General features: G+C 44.0%; 1 protein-coding gene across 1 annotated transcript; it reads right to left on the bottom strand.

Moving 5' to 3' along the window:
- Positions 1-31: 31 nt before the first annotated feature.
- ITK (IL2 inducible T cell kinase) lies at positions 32-25,578 on the bottom strand. The gene is made up of 17 exons (XM_033072809.1): positions 25,408-25,578; positions 14,407-14,511; positions 13,802-13,883; positions 12,321-12,449; positions 11,668-11,708; positions 11,159-11,310; positions 10,676-10,741; positions 10,459-10,513; positions 8,272-8,351; positions 7,478-7,614; positions 6,740-6,814; positions 5,894-6,065; positions 5,029-5,245; positions 4,285-4,349; positions 4,082-4,200; positions 2,577-2,734; positions 32-2,098 (listed from the first exon to the last, which is right to left on the bottom strand). Exons 1-17 carry the CDS (start codon positions 25,576-25,578, stop codon positions 2,027-2,029), a joined length of 1,896 nt encoding a protein of 631 aa, XP_032928700.1. The 3' UTR covers positions 32-2,026.
- Between the last annotated feature and the right edge of the window lie 920 nt (positions 25,579-26,498).

The raw sequence follows: 26,498 nt of genomic DNA, 5'->3' as shown, positions 1-26,498 counted from the left end.
ATAAAAGTCCATATTGTGTGCATAGAAAGACTGCAAAACAAAACTGAACATAAACCATCATAATAACATTTTGTGCAACCCACTCTATCTAATAAATATTACATTTATCCAAATATAAATATAACCTCAGAAATGTCACTTAGCAGAGCAACTTTGCTGCTCCTTATTAGCAATGCCCTCATGCTCAGCAGACCCCTGGTTCCTTCAAGGATGGTGGGGGCAGTGAGCCACAAGCTGAGCCTGTTGTAGACCCCTCTGTCACAGTGTGGGGAGATGTGTCAGGCAGGAACTGATGCCTTGCCCATATCCACATGCCTGAAAAAATATTCTGGCTCCTAAAAGCCACCCTAGAATGAGGAGCTTGAAAAATACCAAAAAATAAGCCTCTTTCTATGAAGAAATAATTTGACACAGGATATGTGAGATCATGGGATTACATTATTTCCTTGTTCCATTTTTGTTGGCAAACATATTTGAACCTGACTTGTGTAATGACAGGAGGTTGCTGCTGAAAGTTTGCACTTCAGAGTTTTTGTAAGCTGCTGTCGTGTAAGGTTTCCTCATGTTCTCACCTGCCCAAACAGAGAAGCATCAAAAATACATATTGCATATCTACACATATCATCTGTGAGCCCTCTGGACTTCCCTAGTGATTGTTAATGCTTAGCAGAAAGTCCTGATCTTATTTACAAATTGTGCAGGACACCAACACCCACACGTTTGGGTTTGAAGTCAGTTATGCCAAAAGTGTCTCTGTCTGGCAGTGAAACTGGCAGTGAAATTGCAGATTTTAATTGAAATACCAGGAGATGGATTTGTTTACACCTTCTGTTGTCACCACATAATGTGGAACTCCTTGAGGAGGAAGAACCCAGGCACATCATTCACACTGAGTTTTTCTGTGGTCAGTGCCTTTGTTCACAGGAGAGATGGAGAAGTCTTTACTTGTGGTGATTCTCTTACCTTTTAAAGTACAAGAAAACTCTTCTTATGATCACTGGTGCACTGAGCACATACTCTGCATGTTTTCTCCTCCTGGCTGTCCCCTGAGCCCTCTGGCTCCTTTCTGCCCAATACACCAGGTCAGAAGTAGATTCCTGTACCTTTCACAGATAATCAGATCCTGGGACTCTGCCTTGTCCTGGGCTGGGAGCACATTACACTCTGCACTGCTCAGTCCCCCATACTTTGTTCACAGAGATTGAGTGGAGGTCACATATTAATCTTCTGATGTAAAAAGACTGAAGAAAAAATCAATATAAACATTCAGCTTTGACTTCCCCCTTCTAAGAATGTCTTCATTTGCATCAGAGTCCCATTTTCCCACTCACTGTACAATGCAATTTGAGAGAATTTCAAGACTCTTCATCGCATACATTTCTTTTTTTCTTCCTCCCTCACAAACTCACATGCACACACAGACACCACTTCAGCTTACCAGGTATCCAAATCCTGTTCCTGTTATGCCACAGTTGCAGGGAAAATCATGCAAAGGGAAAACAAAACCACCTTGAAATACCAGCATCAGAAATGCAGTGTCTCCCAAGCTTATTCCTGTTCAGAGCTTTCAGGTCCAGCCCACTCTGAATTAGAGAGCCAGGGAAATATCTAAACATTCCTCCTCAGTTAAAGAAAGATTTTTTTAAATCTCCCTCCAGGGAAGACCTTCATTTGAGAGTTCACAGAAATCGAACAGCAATGTCAGAGCTCTTCATTTTGAGGCTGTCTCTTCAGGAGAAACACCCTTGCTGGAATGTGTGGTTCAGGACTCCATGCTCAATAGTCACTTCTGGTTTTAAGATGCAAACCACACTCTTGGCCAAACCAAAGCCTGTGTCTGTCTAGGCTCTGGAAGACCTGGGGATATCTTGTATGTCTGGAAGTACCAGACTCTGCCCTCTCCTTCTCCCCAGGCATAGGGTAAGTGTTTATGGTGAGAGGATTCCTGTTAATGCTTTGTTGGGGAAAATCCAGCCTTCTCTCTTCTCAGGACTCTCTTGGCTGTTCTGAGCACACAGTGCCATGATTACACATCAAACTCAGAGATTTCACTCAGCTGAAACAGCAGAAGAGAAAAGGATGGCCGCTCATCTTTCCCCTGAGCAAGGGAGAGAAGAGAGAGGAAGAACATTAATGTCAGCTGGGGAGGAATGGCAAGGTTAGCAAGGAAATCCTTGGGAAGAAACGAGTATTAACAAAAATACAATCTATCCCCATAGAGAAAAAGCCAGTGGAAGAGCCAGCTTCCTTCTGTGCAATGTTTCTTTTCTTGGTGGACACCAAGTACCTGGTAATGGCTTGGCTGTCATTTTTACCACTGTTAGAACTCAGCCCCACAGATCCACAGCTTTATTAGCAGGGAAACTCAAATTATCTTGAGTTAGGTGCACCACATGGCCTTCTCAGTGAAGTCAAATAAAAGGCAGAGAGCCCAGAGTTTGCTTGCTAGTGCAGATGAAAACTACAGTGTTGCACCTCCAGGATTTTATCTTGTGTTAGCACATGAATCCTCCTTAAAGCCAAGGAGAAGGGAGTTCTTGTCTTTGGGAAATAGGGCTCTCCAGTAGAATACTCACCATCCTCCAGCAGTGGCTCATCACCTCATAAATGGCCTTGGAGGCCAGCTTGGGTTTGTAGAGCCGAAATCCTGCGTTGATTTCTTCCACCACTTCTGCGTTGGTGCGATTCTCATAGGGGATTTTACCTTCACTGAAGACCTCCCACATCAGCACTCCTAAAGCAACCAAATGGGAAAATAATCACAAAGAGGCAGATAAAAATCTTCAGCAGGCCCAAGGCCACCTTCACCTGCTCTTCTCTGCAGCTCAGCATTGGTGCCTGTTACTTGGAACAGCATTTTCACTTGGATTCTCAGATAGATAAATGAAAAACCAGCCCCTAACACAGCTGTACAGTTTGAGGATGCCAGCCAGGATCTCTGGTGCTCTCTGAAGCATCTCCCTGTTGAGTCTGTGAAGGGCCTGAGCACCCAGCTCCAGCTGTGCTGCTCACAGCCCAGCCCAGGAGTGCACAGCTCCAGCCACAGCAAAAGGGAGAGGGAAGGCTCAGAATTCACAGGCACAGACTGGCAAAGGTTATAATCCTGCATTATTTACTGCTGGCCCCAGGGCTGAGTGGTGCCCCATTGACTGTGAGCTGTGCACAGCACACTGCCCCATTCACTGGGCTGGAGAGGGGCCAGGCCCATGAGTGTGCCAGATCCACAGCCCAGGGGACAGCCTTTGTTATGGCTTTGGGGAAAAACACACAGCAGTGCTCTTATCTGTGAGGGTCCAGAAGGGAGACCAAAGAATGGGCACAAATCATAAAACAATGCAGTGTGGAGCAGGAAGTGAGATGAGGAGTGTGAGCAGTGAAATAACATTTTCAGGTCAGCATACAGCAAATGGAGTCAACAGAGCAAATTTGGAAGGGCAGGGGGTTTGAGTGAGGCATCAGTGCTCCAGGAATGACATCCAGAGAGATGGAGAGTCTAAAATTCCTCTCTCCTCTCCTCTCCTCTCCTCTCCTCTCCTCTCCTCTCCTCTCCTCTCCTCTCCTCTCCTCTCCTCTCCTCTCCTCTCCTCTCCTCTCCTCTCCTCTCCTCTCCTCTCCTCTCCTCTCCTCTCCTCTCCTCTCCTCTCCTCTCCTCTCCTCTCCTCTCCTCTCCTCTCCTCTCCTCTCCTCTCCTCTCCTCTCCTCTCCTCTCCTCTCCTCTCCTCTCCTCTCCTCTCCTCTCCTCTCCTCTCCTCTCCTCTCCTCTCCTCTCCAGCTTTTTCTTGGACACTCCTGCTATGTCAGCATGAAACAGAGTTCATAATTTGGTATAATTTGTATTATTTGGAGTTGCACATGTACAATACATTAAGTTGGCAATATCTGGAGTGTTCTGAAGTATCTAGGTAGTTTGCTTTTCTTTCTTTCACTTTAATTATTTAGGTTTGCTTTTCTAAGCCATTATTCAGGCAAAACACCCTTGGAGTTCAGAGGATGCAGTGTTGAGGAGAGTTTAGTTGAGGACTGAGCCCCCTGTGTTTCCCAGGGCTGTTGAATTTTCTCCATTTTGACACGAGTTCCTTACCGAACGACCAAACGTCAGACTTGGTGCTGTAGTTGCTGTAGGAGAAAACCTCTGGGGCAGACCACTTGACTGGAAACTTGGTGCCTGTGGAGCTGGTGTACTGATCATCCAGGACAATCCTGGAAGAGGAAAAGAGGGGGAATTCTGAGTTACCCCATCCCCTGACAGCCCCAAGGGACCAAGCCCAGCTGCCATGCCCTTACCTCGACATCCCAAAGTCAGACACTTTGACCACGTGGGATTCCCCCACCAGGCAGTTCCTGGCAGCCTGCAAGAAAACAAAGTGCAAAGGCATCAGGTCAGCACTGTCAGGGTGTCCTGGAAGAGCAGCAAATGATTAAAAAATGAGCATCAAAGTGACATTGTGCCATACAAAGAGGACAAAGCCCTGAGCTTCTCATGCTTTCTGTACGTTTTGCAGCATGATCCTGTTGCCAGAAAAGCTGCTCAGCCATCACTCTGACTTGCAGGCCCCTGTTGCCCAGAAAAGGTGGAGCAAGAGCCTAAAATAGCCACAGCTACTCACAGCCATTGCAAGCCTAATGAAACTGCAGTGACTGATGGAGCTTGACTGAAAACCCATTAGGTAAAACTATTTTATCATCAGTGCAGGTTTATACATGACTTATAATAGAACAGCTCTTTTTGTCATCTTCACTGATTTTAGGCATGAAGAGTGGTCAGTACTGTGGCTCTTGGGGAGCAAAAGAGTCCACTTAGGAAAAAAAAAGAAATTTTATTGGCTTGTTTCTTCTCTCCCTAAACCAGTTAAGGGGAATAGATTGATCAGTGCTCCAGGGAGTGGATTTTTTCCCTTCCTAAAGTACTTGTGCTGCTTTGCAGTGAGGGCAGATACAGGATGCTCTATAAACAGACAGGCAGGAGGAACGTGGAAGCTGAAATTAAGGAGGAAACCAGAGAAAAAAATCCACATGGGACCAACATACCAGGTCTCTGTGGATGACAGAGTTTTGCTCCAGATAAGCCATTCCTTCACACACATCCAGGCACATCCCCAGCAGGGTTTCCTTGCAGAAGCTGCCCCGCTGGCTCCTGAGGTAGTCGGACAAGCAGCCGTTCTCCATGAACTCAAACACCAGGGAGATGGGAGCGTCCTCAAGGCACACACCATAGAGCTGGACTAGCTTGGGGTGAGACAGCTTCCTGTGGGATAGGCAGGGAAGGCAGGAGAGAGGTTGAAATAGGCTCAGTGACCTATCCTCACAGCAATTTGTACAATGCTGAACCCAGCTCACTGCAGAGCTTTGCTGATGTGTAGGCCAAGGACTAAATATCATCCCATTTTAATGGTAGTGGTCACCAAAAGATGACTATATGGAAAATCACCCAATCAAACAAAAATAAAATTGATTTCTGTCTGTCTCATGGGGAGGGAAATGCAAAAAAAATGCAAAAAAAAAAAAGCCAATAAAACCAAAGACAAATACATTCAGTTGTGCAAAGCAAAGCATTTTACAGGTAAGGTTTTTCAATGAAATTGTGCTTAAGTTTTAAGAGATATTTTTTCTGAGAAAAACCACTTTGCTCTCCAAAATGCACCATCAATTATCCCTGCCTTCCTGAATAGCAGAGATCTGGAAGACCATTCTGGATATTGATGGGCTTGGAAGCACAGTAATTCACCTACACTTTGAACTGCCTTCCTTTGTAGCCACCAGAGCTCACCAGCCTATTTACTATAGAGTTACACAACAGATAATCCAAGTTTGAATTCCCTACTCATACCCCTGATTTTGGTTCAGTGTTATGCATCCCACAGGGTGTGATTGTTGGGGTGAATTGACCACTCACATCAAGACTTTGGCTTCCTCGATGAAATCCTCCTCAGACATGGCTCCCTCACGGATGGTCTTTATGGCCACTTTGGTCTTGTCCAGCAGGTAGCCCAGGTAAACCACCCCAAACTGACCACTGCCAATCTCCTGCACACGGGTCAGCTCAGAGGCATTAATGACCAATTTTCCTGTTGGTTGCAAAGGAGAAAGAGTAAGGACTGAGCAGCAGAATGCCAAACAAAAGCTTTTGTGGGTTAGGCACTGAGGCAGGACTCCAAGTGAGACTTTCTGGCTCTGCCTCAAAGTGCCTGTCTGACCTTTGATAGCTCATTTGACTAGTCCATGCTGCAGGTCTAGGAACAACAACATCCCCTTTCTCCCTCCTTTGTCTTGCCTATCCAGTTCTTCAGGGAGGATTGTTTTTACCAGGCTTATGTGCAGTACCCAGCACAACAAGGGGCTCGAGCTTCTTTGAAGTCTCCAAGAATTACAATAAAGATGATACCAGCAAAATTCTATTGACAACATGAAGGCATCTTTGAGGAGGGACCCAGCTTTCATCAAATTATTCTACAGTCCCATTTCCATCCCCTTTGTTCAGCATTCATGTTGGTATCTAATGCTGACTTCACTGAGACCCTGGGGCTCTCATCACCTCCCTCAAGGCACTGCACAATCAGTTCAGCCATTTATCAACAGCCATGACAAAGATGACAGCCTGGTGAACAGTGGAAAGACCTGAACAAAGCCATTTATTGTGGCTGCAATCACATGAATATTCCTCACTATCCGTGGGGATGTGCAGGATCACCCAGCCAAGCAGCCAGGAGTGTGATTGCCATGCATGAGGAGAGAGCCTTACCATAGCTGAGCCCTGCAGTGATGGGAGCCTGTTTCCTCCAGGAGGAGACCGCGTATCTCAGCCGTGTCACGAGACCTGGGGACACAGGGACAGTGCTGTTACTGCCACAGCCATGGCCAGCCTGCTGCCACCACCCCAGAGGGGGCTCTGGAAGCAGATTTATTGCACTGAGTTCTCAGCTCCACTTGAGGGCAGCTGAACCTCTGTGCAGGCTCTGGTTTCCTGCCTGAGAGAAGGAAGCCAGTTCTGAGCACTTTGGGCTTATTTCCCATTTTCACATCCAGAGCTTTGAGTCTCTCTGAACCCTGATGAATTCCCAAATGGTACTTGGTATTTATAGGGTATTTTTGAAGCCCAGTGTTTCCTGGACTGTGAGGATGGGAGCCACCATGTCTGGTCATGGATACTGGCATGTCCTTGCCTTTGTGTCAGATCAGGGATGCAGGGTTAGATCACCTCAAGAAGGCCCTGCAGTGCAATGGCAGTGGTGATACACCCCCAGGGCACTCTGTGTTATGTCATCATGCCATCTGTGTTGGCCATGGTCAGCCTTAGAAGCACAACCAGAGGATGTAACGCTGGAAGCTGGCCTGAAATGGTCATTTCAGAACAAGTGGGAGAAAAGGTGGTGCCATACAACACTTCACTGTAAGGACAGAGGGCTTGGGAGCCCTCCTTCCTTCAACACAGTCACCTGGCAAGCCAGCAGCTTCTCTGTTCAGCACCAGCTTCACTCACCTGCTGCATTGTGCTGGTGGTAGTTGATGAGGTCGGGGATGGAGTCAAACACGTGCTTTTCTGCCAGGTAGTATCGCTTGGGAAAGTCAGTTGTCTCGTTGATGTGATAATGCTTTATAACAGGATTGTTGTCTGTGCTGAAAAGGAGGAGGTTTTCTTTGAGAGAAAATAGCTTGCAGCAAAAAGAGAGGTTTTCTTTGAGAGAAAATAGCTTGCAGCAAAAAGACAGGGGTTTGGGGTATCAACAGTAAGCAAAGGGAGAAACTCCCCCCAGAAAGAACGGGGGAGGAGCAAGGAGGAGCTGCAGCTGCCAATGACCTCTGTGTACTTTGTGTTCTCCCTCTCACAGATGGTCTCACCTCAAGAGAAAGGCTGAGGTTTCCTGATAAGAGAAGGCTGTGTACTGAGTTTCTCTGCCTCTTCTTTCTCTGCCCCATCACTGAAACTCTTTCACTTGTCTTGCACTACCCACCTCTGATGAGTCCAGCACACAGCCCGTGTTCATCCCTGGCACTTCCCTTCAGGGGACAATGCCATCAGAATGACAACCCCAGTGATGTCCAAGGCACTATTTATAGGCACATATTTAGATTCAGGGAGAAGTGGAGCCTTTAATACACTTTGGGACTGGCAGCTGACTCTTCTGCCTTTTTTGGAAGTGTTTTCCCTCTATCATTTTCATGAGCCTTCTGCTCTCTCGTTATAATGCCAAAACAACTACACAGAGATTACACACTCATAGAAGCCATTTCATTGATGTAATTGATGTGAAAAGCTGCTGAGCTCGGCTGTACCTTAATGCTTTGGTGAAAACAGAGACTGTGTACATGCCAGGCTGCCTCGAATCTCTCACCATGAAGGCCCCTTCTCTACCCTGGAGCAGGAGCAAAGGAAATAAAACTGGTTAGAGACATAATGGAAAAAAAAAGAAGAAAAAAAAAAGAAGTAGGCTGGGGGCAAAGCTGTGCTGATTTCAGCCCTGTCATGAAGATGTGCTAAACCTATAGGAAAAAAAAGAGGCATCACCCCACTGACAGGGCTTGGTGTGTTCCATGCACAGCTCTGGTGGCTGCCCAGGGCTGCAGGTCTCTTTGGGGTGTTAGGTGCTTTCAGCTCAGCTTCCTCTCAGAGGAAATGAGGCTTAGGCACTTGTGCTGAGTACATGTGGGTGTGCCTCTCTGCCCCTCTAGATCTCTCCTCTGGAAACTCTGAATCCATTGTCTGCCCTCAGCCCTATCTGACAGATCTCATGTTCAATGAAATGTGTGGCCAAGTGGAAAGGCAAACCCCTCTGAGTGCTCCCCATGGAGTGAGCAGCCACAGAACAAATCACAGTTTATCCAGCTTCAGAGAATCCATATGGCAGTGTAGGGATGATAATTTATCAATGTACCACAAACTGGAAAGCCTTGGACATGATCCTGCCCTTTCTCAGGTACACCAGTCACCCAGTGTCTGAACATAATGGGTGAGAAAGCAGTGCTCCTGCAGTCTGGCACTCACAGAACTGTTTTCCTTTTTAACTTTTCACTCTAATTGTTTTCCACTCATCTGAATGCTAAGATGCCTGATAGGGCATGATCCCACTGGCCCAGATGGATCAGATGGCAAAGGAGATTTAACATCACAGTTTGGCTGGAATGTGCTGTACTGACATACATTGGTAACAAACCCCACATTTTTCTTCTGTTTACAGATAAAGAAGAGTTTCATCTGGCACCCCAAGTGCCTGATTTTTTAAATTCCCTCCTCCTTTGCTCTACATGGTAGGTTTCCTCCATTTTATGTCTTCTACCCACCCACAACACTTCATGAAGAGCTAATCCACCAGTGCACCCTGCCTGGACCTCCTTCCCTAGAGGTTTGATCAGCTCCAGAACACAGAGGCTGAGCTGCTCCTGCATCCCCAGGTATGAGCTGCTGCCTGTGCAGCTCTGCCCAGGTGGGATCAGCCTTGTGAGCTGCACAACATCTGCTGCATCTGCACCACACAGTATCTGGCACAGAAAAGCTCTAAAAAGGTCTCTCTGCTCTGTAGAAGCATTTAATCACACACAGTGAGGGCTTCAGGACAGGAGGAGGGCAAGTTTTGGAGGCAGCATCCTGCCCAAGTTACTCTAAGCTCTATTCTTGCCCTTCCGTTCTCAGGTGACACCAAGCCTGGCCAGAGATCACTCACAAGCTTGGCCACATTGCTGGGGGGAGCTGTGAGGTTTGCAAGGCTTTGAACCAGAAGTCTCTGCAGCCACATGAGGGTAATTACCACAGAAAAGTTCTACTGGTAGAGCCAAAAGAAAAAATAAGACCACTAAACCATGTGTGGACTTGTCCTCTAGTAATTTGTACAAGAATTTTTAAAACCACACAAAAATGCTCCTATTTCCATAAAATCCTACTGTTCCAAGAAGGAACACTTTATTTGTGTTTATTAACAGGGCCACCTGTTAATGTAAGAGCTGATTTAAAAATTAAGGTTGTATTTGTGTAGAAAATTTGAACAAGGAGCTTATTCTTTGTATTTTCAGTACAGTCTTCACTGGAAATCTCTGGCTCAACTGAAGAATTAAAGTTGTGTGCTTACATCACACACACACACACACACACAATTAAAAAAACAAATCTCACAGCCATACTTTTGGCTTTCACCCAAAATACTTCAGCACAAGATAGGTTAGATTTTCAGAGAACTACAGGCCTCCTGCAGAGGCAGAAAAGATGAGCTAAAATCAGAGTTTTCAGCTGGCACAGTGGTTGAAGCAGTGTTTTCCTGGTCCTGGGTGTGTTTGGATGGCACAGCTCCATCCATGCTCAGCTGACATGGAGATCAGGGGGGTGTGCTGGGGCTCCTTTATCTCACATCACACACAAACACAGCAGGAACCCAGGATTCACCTCTGTCACACAAAGCAGCCCTGGCAGGCTGCATTTGTCATTAATTAATTATTATTTCCCATCTACCCCCTGCATAACACTGGTTTTACCTCATCCCTGAGCAGGGTTTCTGCTTTGCTCCTGCTGATGTTCTTATTGTACCACCTGAAAACACCAAGAGATTCAGTCAGCATTTCTAGGCCAGGAAAGTTTCTCCTGAAAAGCTTCTGAGTGGAGCATCCAGGGTGGAATGGGAGGTGGGGTGGGGACATTTGAGGCTTGTAGCTTCAAATCCATAGGTACAAGAAAAACACAGGCACAACTTACTCATAAACCTGCAGATTCTCGGGTGATTTTTCCACCAGGTAGCTGCTTGGCACGTAGCCTTCATGCCTGTTGGGAGGCAAGACAAGTGTGAGTGTGCTGACAGACAGGATTTTCTCTGCATCTGTGGGAGTCAGCCTTGAAAGCTCTGCCTGCTCACTGCATGATAAAAGTGCTGTAAAGTGGGGTTACTGGAAAAGAAAACAACTGATTGCGCCTCTAAACTTGGAGAGTTTCACAATTTCCCCTCCTTGTATCACTGCAAATATCAGTCTGAATTGTTTATTGCTGTAAAATTAACTTTCAGATCCTTTTCTTCAGCTGCTGAAGCAACAGCAAATGGAAGAAGGTTAGCCTAAATAAACTGCCATCACTTTTTCCCTCTGAAGAAGAGGATGCTTTGCAAAAGCTGAACAAGAGGGATTAAACATGTATGTTAATGGAAGAACAAACTGGAATGAGAAAGGATTTGTACAAGGGACTTACCCATTCTTATCTTGAATCAGCCACCAGTGCTCCTCAGAGCTGTCAATGACATAATATTCCTCATTATACTGCAATGTCAGCTCCTGTGGGTTCTGGGCTTCATAGTCATATATGGCTATGACCACGGCTTCCCTGGGGTCTAGCAACAATTTCTGCACAAATTAGGAAAAAGGATCATCATCTTCATGTTCATATTAATATTCCTATCCATAAAAAGTAAGGGCATGATCTCTAGAGTGGCATTTTCCTGGCAGCACTGGTGTCCCCTGGGCTCAAAACTCAAAGCACCCCAGACCATCTAGTGGGGTGTGGTGGCAGCATGAGAATCTTTGGTGCTTTCAAACAATTAATTTCATATAAAAATTTCAATTGCACAGAAAATGCCCAGGGAATGTTGTCACAGGTGAGATTCTGGGTCACTGCACTGTGGTGAACATTAATAAGGACACATCCCCACTGGTAGTTAATCACTCAGGGCAGGACACCAAGGACAGCATCACTGCACTCACCCAGTTATCTTCAGGAGTGGGAGGAAGAGGCTTCTTTGAGGCTGAAAAGAAATCAAGAAAGATAATCTGAAGTAGGTGAGGACAAGGGAGAAGCCACCAATGCAATGAATTGATAGAGGTGATACAAACCCACTGAACAGTGAGCTTTGGACTTTGAGATCAGACACAGTGAGCCTCAGCAGGGCTTGGAAACTGGGGCAAAGATTACTTAAGGCATCAAGGTAAAAAAATACAAGAATGATTGACTACTTGTGTTCATTTTCAGGAGACATAGTAGAGGTTATGCTTGGCCATTGAAACCACAGGGGAAATATGGTTTGGTTTGGTGAAAATTGGACACGCACTGTTGAAAGTGTTTATCTCAAGGAAGTTGTTATGGCTCATTGACTGACCACAGCTGATCAAGTTCTTAGTTCTCCATCTCATTCCAAAACCAGCACCAAGCATCACACAGAGGAAAATGTGAATTAAAAAAAAGAGAATGCCACATACAGTAAAAGGTAAGCCAGAACATCCCAAGAAGACAGGAACATGTCTTTTTATGGAAATCTAACATAATATTTTTTGATGTTCTGTACAAAAGAAATTCAATCTTTTGCTTTTTCTAGCAATAAACATTTTCCATGTCAGGATGCTCTCACCAAGTCCCTTACCATTTTTGGTGGGGTCATACACCACACAGCCAGCTGCCATCTTCTCTGTCTGAGCACAGCATCTCCACTTGCCATCTAACCAGAAGTCTGGATGACACTTTGAAGCCAAACTGTTGTTGTATCTGATTTCTGAAAAACATTAGGGGAAGAAAAAGAACGGGGAAAATGAATTTATTTGCACCCACGTTTGTTCTAGAAGTCATCTAGAACTAAATGGGAATAATCTGCTCTTTAAAGAAGCTTCTGCAGGCTTGTTTCAAGAGACTTCAAATTGTCCAAAGGAGGGGACAGTTTCCAAGTGTTGAATGAGGAGAGGTGATAAAGTAGGAGCTTGGAGTAGGGGAATAACTGACTGCAAGAGTCACAATCTCCATCAGGCACAACGTTTTCAGAGGAAACAATACAGCAGCAGTGTTGTAAAACAGAAAAAAGCTGTGACAGAAGCCTGGTGCAGTTTTTATGTAACTAATTGACACCTTCCTCACGTCAAGCACTGTGCTTGTCTCTGCCCCCACTGTTGGTTACTGCAGCACCATGAGAGTGAACCACAGCACAACTCAGGAGATGAACAGGAAATGAAAGCTACCCACAAAAATGTTCCTTAATAATCATGATTGTCTAAAACAGTTGTCATCTAACCAAAAAAATCTATTAATAAGAGCTGAAAAAAATTCTGTGTAGAAAAGGTTATTTAAAAAAATTAGCCATAGGAAAATCCTCGTCTCTTCCTGAAGAAGAAACCTCAAATTTATTAAGAGTTTATTCTAGAAAGACACAAATCCCAGAATGGGTCAGGCTGGAAGGGACCACAGTGGGTGAACTGGTCCAGTCTCCCTGCTCATCCCAGGGCATGTGGCACAGATGGTTCTGGAATATCCCCAGGCAGGGAAACCTCACACCCTCTCTGGGCAATCATTGCCCAGTCACTGTTACCTGGAAACGATGAGCTGGACAGAGCAAAAGGAATAAAACAGGTATTTATTGAAAAGATTCACCTTAGGCAGTGCAGGAGCCTGGCTGGGGCTACACCCAAATCAAATCCCAGATGGACCTAGATATGAGTTTTTACACTTTTATAACTTTTGGTTCATCTGCACATTGGGGTCAGCTGTCCAAGCACAGCCCCAGGCTATGAAGTCTCAGCCCCCTGGCTTTTCCCCTTCCCTTAGCCATTGTTTCTGCTTTTTGGGTACCAGTTGTCCTTGATTCTCCAGCTAGAAAGGAATTGTTTTGTCTGTCTACCCTGTGAAGAGACCTTGCTAACACCTAATATGAAGTTTCAGAGTTACACACTAAGCAGCAGAGATTCTGAAACATATAAAAGCTAAAACTCAAGGCATCAAAAGTTCTTCCTCATGTTCAGGTGGGTTATAAACACTTTGACTGCTGAGATTGGACACTGACTCCTCCTGCACATTTTCTCTGTGTTATTTATGACATAAGCACCTTCCACAGCTGGATGAGCAAAGGGGATTTTTTACCTTCCTTCAGCGTGAGGACCCATCTCTGCCGGCTCTCGCGGTTGGGGGCGAACACGTAGAGGATGTAATTGTCATGGACAATCTGGAGAGGGGGATAGAGAAAGGAGGATGTAATTGTCATGGATAGTCTGGAAAAGGGGTAGAGAAAGGAGGGTGTAATTGTCATGGATAGTCTGGAGAGAGGGTAGATAAATGAGGAGGTAATTGTCATGGACAATCCAGAGAGGGGTAGAGAAAGGAGGATGTAATTGTCATGGACAAATCTGGAGAGGGGTAGATAAATGAGGATGTAATTGTGATGGACAGTCCAGAGAGGGGGTAGAGAAAGAAGCCAGCCGTGAGAAGCAATCCCAGATGCATTGGTCACAAGGGAGTCACCAAAGAAAGAGGCAGCAGCCCTCTTACCAACCAGCTGGGTGCCAAATGAGGGTGTGGGGAAGGGGAGTAGCAGGGATTGTTCAGAAGCAGCTCTTAACCTCACTGACTTCTGATTAATCTAAATTAGAGTAGAGGTTCTGATCAGGAAGCCCATGCTGGGTTCATTAATGACTGCACTGTGAAGGAAATGCTACTGAAATACAAAATCAAATCTCTCTCAGACTCACCTGGAAAGGGTATTTGTACTGACAGGGAATGATGATGTCACTTTTCACAATTTCCACATATTTAATCCTGGAAAGTTCCACATAACCCTTCAAAGTCCTTTTTTTCTGAAAGACAGAGAAAAGCACTTGGTTGATGCTAATGATTGTGGATTAAGTGAATAATTGGACCAGACTGTTGTGTCCGTGGGAGATTTAGTTTTAATGGAGCAGAAGCAAATTACCTGATTATGTAAGACATTTAAAAATGTAAAGAATAATTGTTATATTTGGCATCTCTATATGTATACCCATACATATACACATACATAGATTTCGACTCAGCACGTGGATTTTAGAGAACCAGTCAAAACCTCTATTTGAAATTCAGCTCTTACTCTTACTGAAATCCCTTTTTGACTAAAATAGAACTATTTTCACTAAATTTTCAGTTTAATAACACCCCTGTTTCATACCGAAAATATATAAAACAATAAATATTTTATTAAAAAGAGTTTGGGTACTGAGAATTTCAAAACTATTCATTTAATACAAAATGTACATTTTACTGTAACTCTTTTACAAAAATCTACAACATTTCTTTTGTTTTGCCTGGCTTTTCAGCTAGGAAAAAAATACAATGGGGAATTAAAAAAAAAATATTATCCTTAAAAACTTGCTAACAAAGCTGTTTCTCTGGCATCCTTTGCTGTGTTTCCATTCACCAGGTGTTTGGTGTATCAGGTACACGAGTAACAGTATGGGCAGTGGGGAAAGAGTCAAGAACAGAAATTCCTCTCTGCCAAGTCCCTTGATGTGCCCTGTTCTCTGTGGATCCTCAGCCCATGGCTCTCAGCTTTTGCAGGAGAGGGATGAGGGCAGCTGGTGGGAGTGGAGCTGAGGCTCAGCCTCTGGTGCTTCTGCAGGATCCACTACACGAGTTTGCTCTTCAGAGTGAGCTGGTTTCCTGTTTTGATTAATTTTCAGTAGGGATTAAACACTGGCTGTCCCCCCAGTCAGCTTTGGGACGGTGTGACGGAAGTCAGTGAGATTTGAGAACACCAAAACACTGCAAAGCTGCTCTGTCCCAAACACTGCCAGCAGGAGAGAGCCTGAACCTCAGCTGCTGCCTCTACCTGTCACAGGTCATCACTCAGACACTCAGCAAGACTTTGGCAATGTTCTGACCTTCCCTTGGGCTCAGCTCTTTGTGTCTCACACCCTCCAGCTCCCTCTTGCCCCTTTTCCCTCTGTCACCAACACCCTGCCCCATTCCTGTGCCAGCCCCACTGCTGCTCCTCTGGACCTTTCAGAGATAAACTCAGCCTAAACCAGGGCAGCAGCTCGTGTCTCTGGAGAGGGGGAGAGGTCTGCCATGGAGCACTGACAAATAACTTCAAAACAGAGAGGCCCCGAGGCTCCCCAAGCCTCGTTCCTGCACGACTGGCTGGATGTTTTGCCTTTGTGTAATTGGACTTGGGGCAAAAGAGGAAAATTATTACAGTGTGGTCTCACATTGCTCTTGCTGGCCTTTGCTGGTGCATTTGTGGTTTGTATTTGTATTTGCTTGCAGTTTAACCAGTGTCTCTGGATTTACTGCCAGGCTGTCTCCTGTAGACAACATCTGCCTCTGTTGCTCTCTGGGGTGTGGGATTCTTCCAAATCAATAAACCCAAGGCTTTAAAACACCCCTAAATGTAAATACCAATTAACTCTCAAGAGTGCTGGCAAGCCTTAGAAGGCCTTACTGCACCCTATTTTCACCATCTATTTCCTTTCATTCTTATCTAGTCACTTCTTTCTTTCAGACTTGGCTTCCTCTGTCTCTTCTGCAAAACCTCCTCTATCATTTGTTCCACCCCTGGGACTTCTACCCTTTTGATGAGGCACAAAGCCATTTATATCCTATAAAAACCTTCAATTTTGCTAGTGCTGAACCCTCCTTCATCTCATTTCTTTGAAGTGCTGGGGTTTACCCACATGCACTCTTCCCCTGAGGCTTTAGCAGGTGATGCTGTGCCAGGCACAGGCTCTGCTCTTTCCCTGCAGACTGGTTTTTGTTGATGCTTTTCTGGACTCTGCCAAAAGACGGGGTCCAGCCTTCTCAAGGAGCTTTGTGTAGTTGTCCTGCAGCTCTCATGACCCACTGTGTTCCTTTTAATCACACAATTCATTAATGGGAGCTCCTCATAATCTCACACTGCAGCACAACATCGGTGTGTGTCTCCCAGCCACAGCATTGCCCAGCAGATCCTCAGCAGATGGGACCCTGCTGACTGAAAGCAATTACAGCCCTCCAGCAGGACAAACAACTGGAATCACCACTCACAAACCTGGCATTACCCAGAAACTGGCTGGAAATAAAGCATATCCCTGCTTTTGTGATGTTTGACCACACTTGAATCCAAGAAAAGCAGCAGGGCCATTTAGAAGGAAAGGGAGAGGAAAAGCCTCTTAAAAACGATCTCTGAAAAACCTCAGAGATTTGTTCCTAAAAGGGACAGAGGAAACATGCTGGATTTGCTGTTGCCCAGAGCACAGATGTTTTAGCTGGTTGGTCAGAAAAGCACCAGTGGTCTTGCTGTGTGCCCTGTGTGCAAAGAACCAGGGCAGGCAGTGCCATGAGGAGAAGCACACGTGCTGCACATCCTGCTTGCTTTCTTTTGGTCCACGATTTGCAATAGATCAGGTTTGGGAACAGCTCTGAAAGGAGCATCACAACCCCAGCACACTGATATTTTCATCTTTGGTACTGTCCCTGCTCTTGCCACACAGCTCCAGCAGCTCTTTCACTGATTAACCCTTTGCTTTGTCTCTGCTGTATAAACCAGATGACTCTGGTGGTCCCTGACTGCTTTAGATCCATGGGACAATGGACACAGCCTACCCTGCAACACCAGGAGGCATCTCCCTGTGAGGAGTGAGCCTGCCTGGCATCTATCATGTGCTAAACCCAGCCACCAGCACTGCTGCTCACCCAAAAAAAGGAATCAGATCTGGGGCAGGGCAGGGATATGGAGCTCATGGTGAGAGGGCAAGGAGCCACTGCAGGTGACACAGGTCTGCTTGTGATCACATTTCCTGACCACAGCCCTGTAACCTCAGCTTCTCAGAGGTCTGAGATGTTGTCAGATCCGGGGCTGAAAGGCTCTGCACTCAGAGCTTGGGCTGAAGTCCCTCAGTGGGGGCTCACAGGTTTTGCTGAGCCCCACTGAGTTTATGAAAGGGCCCTGGCAGAAGGTGTAGCCAGCAGGGCAGGGAGCAGGAGAGGCAGGGCAGGGCAGAGCCTCATCTCAAGGAGCAGAGGAGGAGACCAAAGGCAGCATTTCTTGGCAGGAAATGTGCTTCATAAAGCTGGCTTGGTTCAAAAGTTGCATAACAACTTGTACCTTCTTTCTTTTGTTCTGGGGAGGGGAAAACCAAGCCATTAAAGATTGATGTGGCCCCAATGTCCTGAGCAGCAGTCCCTGCTGAGGGCTGCCCATGCTGCAGCCTGGCTCTCCTTGCCCAGTGCTGTTTGTGGTGTTTGGTGTTTGTTCACCTTCTGTCCCCACCTCCTGTGCATCCCCACCGTGCTGGCAATGCCTCCTTGGTAGGAGGGCAGGGAAAGCTCATTCATAGCTGGGGTGGAGCAAGGTAGGAAATTCCAGTCCTCAGCAAGCTCAACCACAAAACCATTTCCATCAATGAAAGCATTTAATGACCTTCTCTGTGTCATCAGGGCTTTTTTTTTTTCTTTTGTAAGAATCGGAGCCAAACTCCCTTCCCCATTTTCACTCTCTGTCTTGACTAAAAAGAGCAACACTTAATTGGTGATTAAGTAGATGAAGGATCTTTGCTTTGACCCTGTGCCATCTGTTCCCAGTGTCTCTGCTCCAGCCGGGCTGGGTGTTCAGGAGCTGATTTTGGGGGATGTGCAGGGGGAACTCCCCATGGCAGAGCTCAGCTGGCTCTGTGACCTGGTCCTGCCTTTCAAGGACTTTTCTTCAGGCCTTGCTGAGCTTCTGGAAGAATTTGGACAGGAATTTCTTGATGTAGAAATAGAACCAGAAGCTTATGAGATATCACTGGAACAAGACAGAATTATTTTTAATGGTGGCTCTCCTGCTAAAGTATTTTTCCACCAAAAGACTTGAGCAGAACTCAAACCTCCTTGAACACTGTGTTGATAGAACTCCTTTGTATCTTTTATCAAATTCCTTATCTGTGGAATGTGCTGATTTTCTCATTAATAATTAGGGTATTAAGAACAGTTGAATGCTGGATTCATAAGAACTTTGCCTGGACACTTTCTTCATTCAGTATTTTGTGGTTTTTCCCACAAAAATTTGAGTTTTCTCACATTAGGAACACTGACAGTTTCAGGGTTTATGGGAAATATAACAATGTAACCAATTTTTAATTTGATCTGAAAACTAAATTGAGCAAACTGATTTTTGAGAGAAAGAGATTTTGCATTTTCTGTCATGCTAACTGTTCTAAAGGAAAATTGGACAGGAGTGGTAATTGATAACTCTGAGATTTTGTAGAACCCTGGATGTTGTGTTATATTTTAATACCTCCAACGTATTTTGTTATATTTGATATTTAAATCCTAAATGTGTCTGCTTGTCTTGCCTGTCCATCATGATTATTTTGTCCTTCAGCTTAAACTAAAACAATATTTTTTTTTTACTGCTGTTTTCCCATCTAAAGAACATGAAGGTGTTTTAGGGGTGGGCACACCCCGGAGGCAGAGTGCACAGAATTGTGTGAAATAACAAAACCATCTATGACTGGTGCTTGAGATGCCTCCATTCAACAATTTACTGTCCTTACACAATCCTACAGACCCGATCCAGCCTTGTAATTCCACCAAATCCAATTCCAAAATTCACTTTTGCTCAAGTCTTGTCCAAGATGGTTATTAGGGTGGCCATCTCTAAAATCACACAAGTGGCTGGACAAGAAAATCAATGCCAAGCAACAGAAGGGAAAAAAAGGGGAAGATTCTTTGCTTTCAAATGAGTTCTATAATAGGATGGAAATAAGCCTTTTATGTTACATAAAAGCACATGGAACAACTCCTGAATACTGTATCAGCTTCTTCAAAGCTATTCTTGACTCCAGCAAACACTGGGAGCAGTGGATTGCAGTGAATGAAGGATTCAGTGGAAGAAAAGAAGCTAAATTAAATCAACTATATGACATCACTTTTTAGTGAAAAAAAAATAAATTAAGTTTTAAGGACAAAATTAAAAATCAGCCAGAAAGGATGAAAGAGCATAGAGCAACAGGCAGGCATTGCAATAAAATAAGTTACAATGTTGATTAGAATATGAAGCAAAGTCAAAGGCACAGGAGCAAAAAATGGCCACAATAGAGAAGTCTAATAAAAGGTAGCTATTAGGAAACCTCATATTTACTGTTATATATTCAAATTAGGAGGTATTTCTTCAATCTTAAGGATATAAAAGAAGTCATGGGTTGAAGATTTTGCTACATCCTCAATGTTCTCTGATAGAAAGAAGATTTGAGCTTTGTAATTTAAACAAAATGGAAGTTTCTGATATTTGCTGCAAAAACATGGCTCAGAAGGAATTTAAAAAATTTTCTTCAAAACCTAAAGACAAATACACAGAAAAGGACTTAGTAGGCACAGAAATGGGCAGGCACAGAAAGGGCAAGTAGAAAATTATTATAATCATATTCTGGAAGATAAAATTAGTTATTCCAGCAAAAAAAAAAAAAAAGCTATTTTTATTACCAGACTTTACCACATGTTTGTGTAGTTAGAAAGGCCACAGACAGCAGACACACAGAACCTGCATTCTGCTCAAGGCAATCCTGTCTAGACAGTATCACCACCCTGAATCAGGATGCTGCTGCAGGAGTCGTGAATGAGAACAGCAAAAGACAGGAGCTGCAAATATCCAGAAAATTGGGTGAGATGGACTGGAGCAGGGGGATGAAAGATGTGGGATCTCTGTCCTTGGCTTTGAAGCAGTGGCAGTCAGTGTCACAGCCAACCTGTCCTGGTGTTGGTGATAGTCCTGCTCTGAGTGTTGATCTTATCCTGGCAAAAAATCCGACTAAATGAATTTAAGAAATGCTCTCCAACCAGCATTACCATGATTCTGTGACTTCACAACAGAAACAAGGTTTATTGTGACAATATCAACTTCATCCTCCAGCAACTCCATAACATAATTTGGATTGTTCAAAATTCCTGTTTTCAGATATTTACTAGACAGGCACAGATTTATACTTTGTGTCCATCTTATTTAGGGTTGTCTTGATTTTATTACACAAAAATTGATTGAAAGGGGTGATGCAAGCAGATGCCAAGCCTGACTTCTTTGTGGGTGATATGTGTATTATTAATAAATTGTTGGAACCCTGAAGCCTGGGAGTTTTGAACTTTCTGTGCTTTCTGGCACTGACCCTCAAAAGAACACTGCTTTGGACTTGAGAGAAGGCTTCCAAAATTGAGTGATGGAGTTGGAATCACTGGTGTGTAGTTTGGGTAGAAATGTATAATATCACAGGGTGAAAGGTTTGGAATTTGGGGTCTTAGAATATAATAATAGGTATGGGACAAGATGAAGTTCTAGGACAGTGGCTTTTTCTTCCTTATTGTTCCCTCTTCTTCATGATTTCAGGCAGTAGTTTTTGGTTGGATAGAAAGTACTGCAGTGAGGGTTACTTGGTCATTGGGTTAAAAGTATAAATAATATAGGTGTTAGTTCTTAACTGGATAGTTAGGCCTTAAAAACCTTGTAACTAGCTAGACTCACCTCCATTTTCTCACTTCTGGCTTGATAGCTAGAAGTGCTGTGGAACTCATTGCATGATAAGAATTATTAGACAGGAAGATTATAGATAAGAATTAATAAACAACTGAGTCTGAACACGAAAATCCATCTCTTGTGCTTCAATCCCGACTCTGACTGAGAGCAGGAGGAAAAACAAGCTTAGCCACTGATAATAAATTAGTTGGAGATATGCATCAGAAAACAAGTGGCATTGCCAATTCTGGCAAGCAAACAGTACTGGTTAATAAATACATGGCAGGTTATGAAGAATGACATATCTAGTCAGATGTGTTTATTTGGAAGGCAGTCTTTAAAACCATAATTAAATTCCCTTCAGGTGAGCTGCATGACAGCTTCATGACTGCTAAGGTATTCAGAATACACAAAGCAATGAGAAATGGTATGAATGGCCAGTCTAACACACAAGAAAAATGGAGATCTTCAGAAGAAAAGTTTTAGTCTGTTTACATTGCAGTCTTGGGGAAAAAAACAAGTTGGATTCTGTGTACAACAATCAAGGTAAAGGGGACTGGACTGAGGAGCAAAGCCCTGCTCTTTGTGCCATGGGTCTGGACTGCCCCAAGCAGCCCAAGTGCAGATAATGCTACAGAGCAGCTGGAGCATTTTTGGGATGCTGATCAAAGTCTTTTCAGCCAAGCTTACTCATTTGTTCTCATGTAACAAGAGACTGAAAGCAGATTTCAAGGCCCACTAAAGTGCCATCTTTGCCATCTTTATATGTGAGTATCAAAGAGCTGAATGAAAGAGCCCAGGACAAGGCTGACTCATTCTGTGTGACCTCCTGAGCATCTGACCAGTGTAGGAAGAATTGTGCTGATGTAAATGAAAAAAGAACGTGGCTTTTTCTGGGTGAGCTTTTCATTGCTGCCTTTATCAGCTGGACTAATAATAGCCCACAAGTGCACGAAGATATAAAATTTCAAAGTATTTATGTGCCTGAAGGATTTACTGAGGACCATAAGCCCTTGGGTGAAGGGGATATAGATAATTCACCAGTTCAAATGCTTTTTCTGTGTCTAAGTAAGGACATTTGAAACTCTGTCCCAGACACCTCCTCAAAGGGATTCACTTCTCTGCTGCTTATGCACAGCAGCAAGTGTACCAAGACCCTGAGAGTATCACACTGTCTGAATTATCTATTACTGTAGTGAGGATCAAACTCATTGAAATTATTACTCCCATGTGCTTGTTTGCTCACATGTGCAGTAGCTACAAAATCAGACCCTGAAACAAATAATTTTTGCCTTTGGAATTGATTTGCATGTTATAATAAAGGCACTTCTGATGCCTTTTAGCAGAGATGGGGGCTGAACACATGTGCCTCTTATCAGGGCTTTGCTTTATGTTAAGACAGCCCTGCATTGTGCACTGCATAATGAATTCCAGAAAACACAGCTTCTTATTGTTGTCAGTTATTGGGGGCTCATTCTCCTAATGAGACATGTAAATATCTTTCATTAAAATTAAGGGCCACTGTGTGCTTGGCCCCTGAGGAGAACAGTGCTCTCTGTCAGCTGTGGCAGAAAGACAAAAATTACACTGAAAATGCCAAAAAATTGCAAAAAAACTTCTTTCATGATGTCAGTTGTCTTGACAGCTTTGGGTATCATTTGCAGAAATATCTCTGTAGCTTTTGGCCTGCTTATTTCCTTGTTTTGGACTGGTACAAAAAAAAATTAATTTCATTTTATACCTCTGATTTAAAAATGCAGAGAAAGGGACTGGGTGTTAAACCCTGTTAAATACAGGCAGAATATATAAACCAGGGCTTAATGTATAAGCGTGTACTTTGTGTCATGCAACTGAAATCAGTGGGATTTCTCCAACTTTGAAGCAGTTCAGTAGCTGCTTTACCTGATTTATGCACAGGCTGCTGTTACTGACTGACAAGGGACTGGAGAATAGAAATTATACAATACAAAACTCAGTACAAGAATCCACCAGACAGGCTGGTAAGGGGTTGGTTCTTAAAAAACACAGAGAAACCTTTTGGTGAAAGCATCCCCAGAGATCTCCCTTGAAAAATCCATGCTTTAAAAGCCCAGACACTTGCTGGGCCCATCCATATGTCAGTCCTTATAGCACCTGAGGATGTTCCTCATCACTGCTGTCAGCAATGTCCCTAAACCTCCCTCACATGCAAACTGCCCCTGGCAATGGTGACACTCTGCTCTGACCTCTGCCAGCCCCAGAAATTATCTGAGAGAGTCCCTGTGGAGCAGAGCAAAGCAGAATGAGCAAAGATCACTGATTTCATCACCTGCACGTGCTGCCTGCTCCTGGTGCACTGCAGGGAATGGCACAGCCCATGACTGGAATCCTCCCTGCACTGCCTGTGAACTCAAATGCTCTGGGTCCCCTCCATTCTGAGCACAAAACCAGATGGTTCTGGCATGGGCTGCCCCAAGCTTTCCTCTCCACAACAGCAGTGGCCTGGCCATGCAGAGGTCTCACCATGCTCTAATTTTGATTGCTGAACAGGCTAATGATTGGTTCTGGGAGTATTTCACAGGACAAATTCTTCTCTCTCTACTTCATGACAAATTCTTTTCATGTAACAAGATGATTTTGATAGTTGGCATGAGAAGAAAAATCAGCATTTCATGGAAAATCAGCCCTGTGATTATAAATATACCCACCACGCCTCAAAAGTGCACAAGGTTCTAAAGTTGTGTGTGTATTTACCTACACATGTCTGCACATATATAATATATGCATTTTAAAATATATACTATATAAGATAGAGTGGACAATACACCAAACGCTCATCTCACCTAAATGACCTTTTGGAAGAGTCAGAGGGAAAATTTCCACAAACACATAGTGTGTAAGTTTATGCCCCACTGAAAGTCACCAAGTCAGATTTTCCAAACTATTTCAGTCCCCAAAGATGCTGACAAGACACCTACTGCAAAAGTATCTAGTCAGAATTGCATTTAATTCATGTCAAGACCGCCAAGACTCAGAAAGCACCAAAGAAAAATGGCAGTATAGGTTTCTCTAAACACCTACAGCGAAATCATTTAGATGCTTTTCAAAATTTAGCCCTGAATAATTAAGTGGAATAGTTATAATGGAATTTAAAATCTTGCAAAAATGACATTTGAAAAATAGTTTAGAGAACAGACAAAGTCTCAAACCATAGACAGTCACTGTATGCAGCAATGAATAGTGTCTTGTTTAAAGTGGAGGTGAGAAAAATATGGAATTTAAAGTAAAAACAAGAAAAACATTTCATTGGGCATATTTGAGAGAAAAGACATGCAGGTGACAATGACTGCTAACCTCTAAGCCTTTTAACCTTTAAAGCTAGTTTGTAATGCCAAATAGGTTGTGATAAAATAGGAGGGCTCATTGTGCTTTCCTTTTATTGTTGGGTTCTGTTTCTACCCAATTTTCTGCAACTGAACAAGATCAGATGGTCTGAAGTTGCCAGTGCTGGATCCAAGGCAGCACAGTTCTCTGCCCACAGGACAGTGCCTAAACACAATGGATTAACAGCACGTTCAGGGGCTGTAGGAAAACAAGCAAGATCATTTACAACCCTAACGAGGCTCTGCAAACATCCAGCTAAATAGAAGGAAATAATTCTCACTTCTCTAGAGCACTAAACACAATGGGGTGCACAGATTGACTTCCAATTTTCTTCATATTTAGCAAATCAGCAAAATGCAAACTTGGGGGAACAGCCTGGCCTGAGCCCGGATCTCATCATCACAGCCCATCTGAAGCTGGCTCTGAAGACTCCACATTACATGTGCAGCTGAATTTATTTTAAAATTCTCGATGGATTTCCTACCAGCCATCAGCCTGATGCCCCAAAGAAAAGAATGAGAGTGAAAATGTGTGGGTTACTTTTTCACAGACACAATCAGGGTACACTTGTGACCTTTACAATACGTCCTGTCCCCATGTGAGGTGCCAGGCACAGGCTCACACAGCTCTGACACACTGCCCGTGCCAAATATATACAATAAAACCAGATCCTTTCTATAAATTGGCAGAGAAGTCTTCTTCCTCCATCCACACCAAATGCCCACTGATCAGAAGCTCTAAATCACCCATCTGACCAATTTTCAGTGCATGGTGCTGTAGCAAGGACCAGAAAAGTTAACAAAATGTAACAAAGAAAGACCATCATCCCTCCATTAGCATCCTTCCTTCCATTAAACAAATTTCATCCTTCCCTCAGAGAAAATGACAGACGTACCCCGTGGCGATCCTCGTAGTAAGCCAGCTTGGATTTGGTCAGCACAAAGAAGCGCACTTTAAAGTTGGAGGGTGAAGTCCTCCTCTTCTGCTGGGATTTCTTGATCAGCAGTTCCTCCAGGAGCACACAGTTATTCATGGCTGAGCCAAGAATGTTCATCTCCCAGGACATGGGAAGTCAGTGCTGTGCGCCTCGTCGAAGAAAGAAACACGAGAAAGAAGACAGTTAATTAAAAAAAAAAAGTGTTCAAGAGGCAGGGTAGGTGCTTTTGAGCTTTATCTTCCCATCTACAGCAAAGCTTCCTTTCTGACAGACCATAACCACATCCTCTCTGAAGTCATAAAGCGAAGAGCACATGTTGAAATATACGCTAAGGTAAATGTTGTGGAAAAAATATCACTTGAGGGACATGCAGGAGATGTGAATCAATGATTAAGGATAAATTAAAGGGGTGTGGCATGATTAAGCATCTGTCTCCTACTGGCTCATCTGGTACATACAGTTATAAATGCACAGACCCAACATGGGTGTACAGGCTGAGTGTCCCTGCTGCCCTCCCACATGTAGGCCATGCATCCATGTTTCTTTTGTGAAGGAATTATGCTTTTCCATTCAGAGTTTTTAACACAGAGATTTCATAAAATGGCTTTTGAGGGAGACCCCCATGCAATGATTTAGTTGACAAGGTGATGTTAAGTCAAAGGTTGGACTCAATGGTCTTGGAGGTCTTTTCCAGCCTTAATGATGACATGAAAATTCTGTGTAAGCAAAGACAAATTATATCTAGGATATACTTGTATAAGGAATAATAAATATTTGCAGTCGGTAGATATTTAAACTGACAATTACAATAACCAATAATTAATTAATTATCAATGGTTAATTTTACTAAGGGATTACTGACTGCCTCAAGTGCAACTGCTGAGGCTGTGGCTGGGTGCTGCAGGAGGCACAGGCACAAAATGCCCTCTGTGGATGGAATCAAGCCCAGTGTCATCAGCAGTGAAATGGGCACAAACACATCTAGTTTCCACAGGCTCCCAGAGCACTGCTCAGGGCAGTCAGTACCAGGCTTAATACAGAATTATAAA

The sequence above is a fragment of the Catharus ustulatus genome, chromosome 15 (genome assembly GCF_009819885.2).
Source record: "Catharus ustulatus isolate bCatUst1 chromosome 15, bCatUst1.pri.v2, whole genome shotgun sequence".
Lineage (NCBI taxonomy): Eukaryota > Metazoa > Chordata > Aves > Passeriformes > Turdidae > Catharus > Catharus ustulatus.
The sequence above is the reverse complement of the archived record's forward strand: the minus strand, read 5'-3'. Positions and strand labels throughout refer to the sequence as shown.

Bases quoted from the DNA above. Each gene is read 5' to 3' on its own strand.
- ITK (XM_033072809.1), bottom strand. From the start codon at position 25,578: ATGTCCTGGGAGATGAACATTCTTGGCTCAGCCATGAATAACTGTGTG. The intron at 11,311-11,667 runs GTGAGTGCAGTG...TAATTTGTGCAG, and splicing joins CCACTCCTGAAGATAACTGG to AAATTGTTGCTAGACCCCAG. The intron at 5,246-5,893 runs GTGAGTGGTCAA...CCTATCCCACAG, and splicing joins GAGGAAGCCAAAGTCTTGAT to GAAGCTGTCTCACCCCAAGC.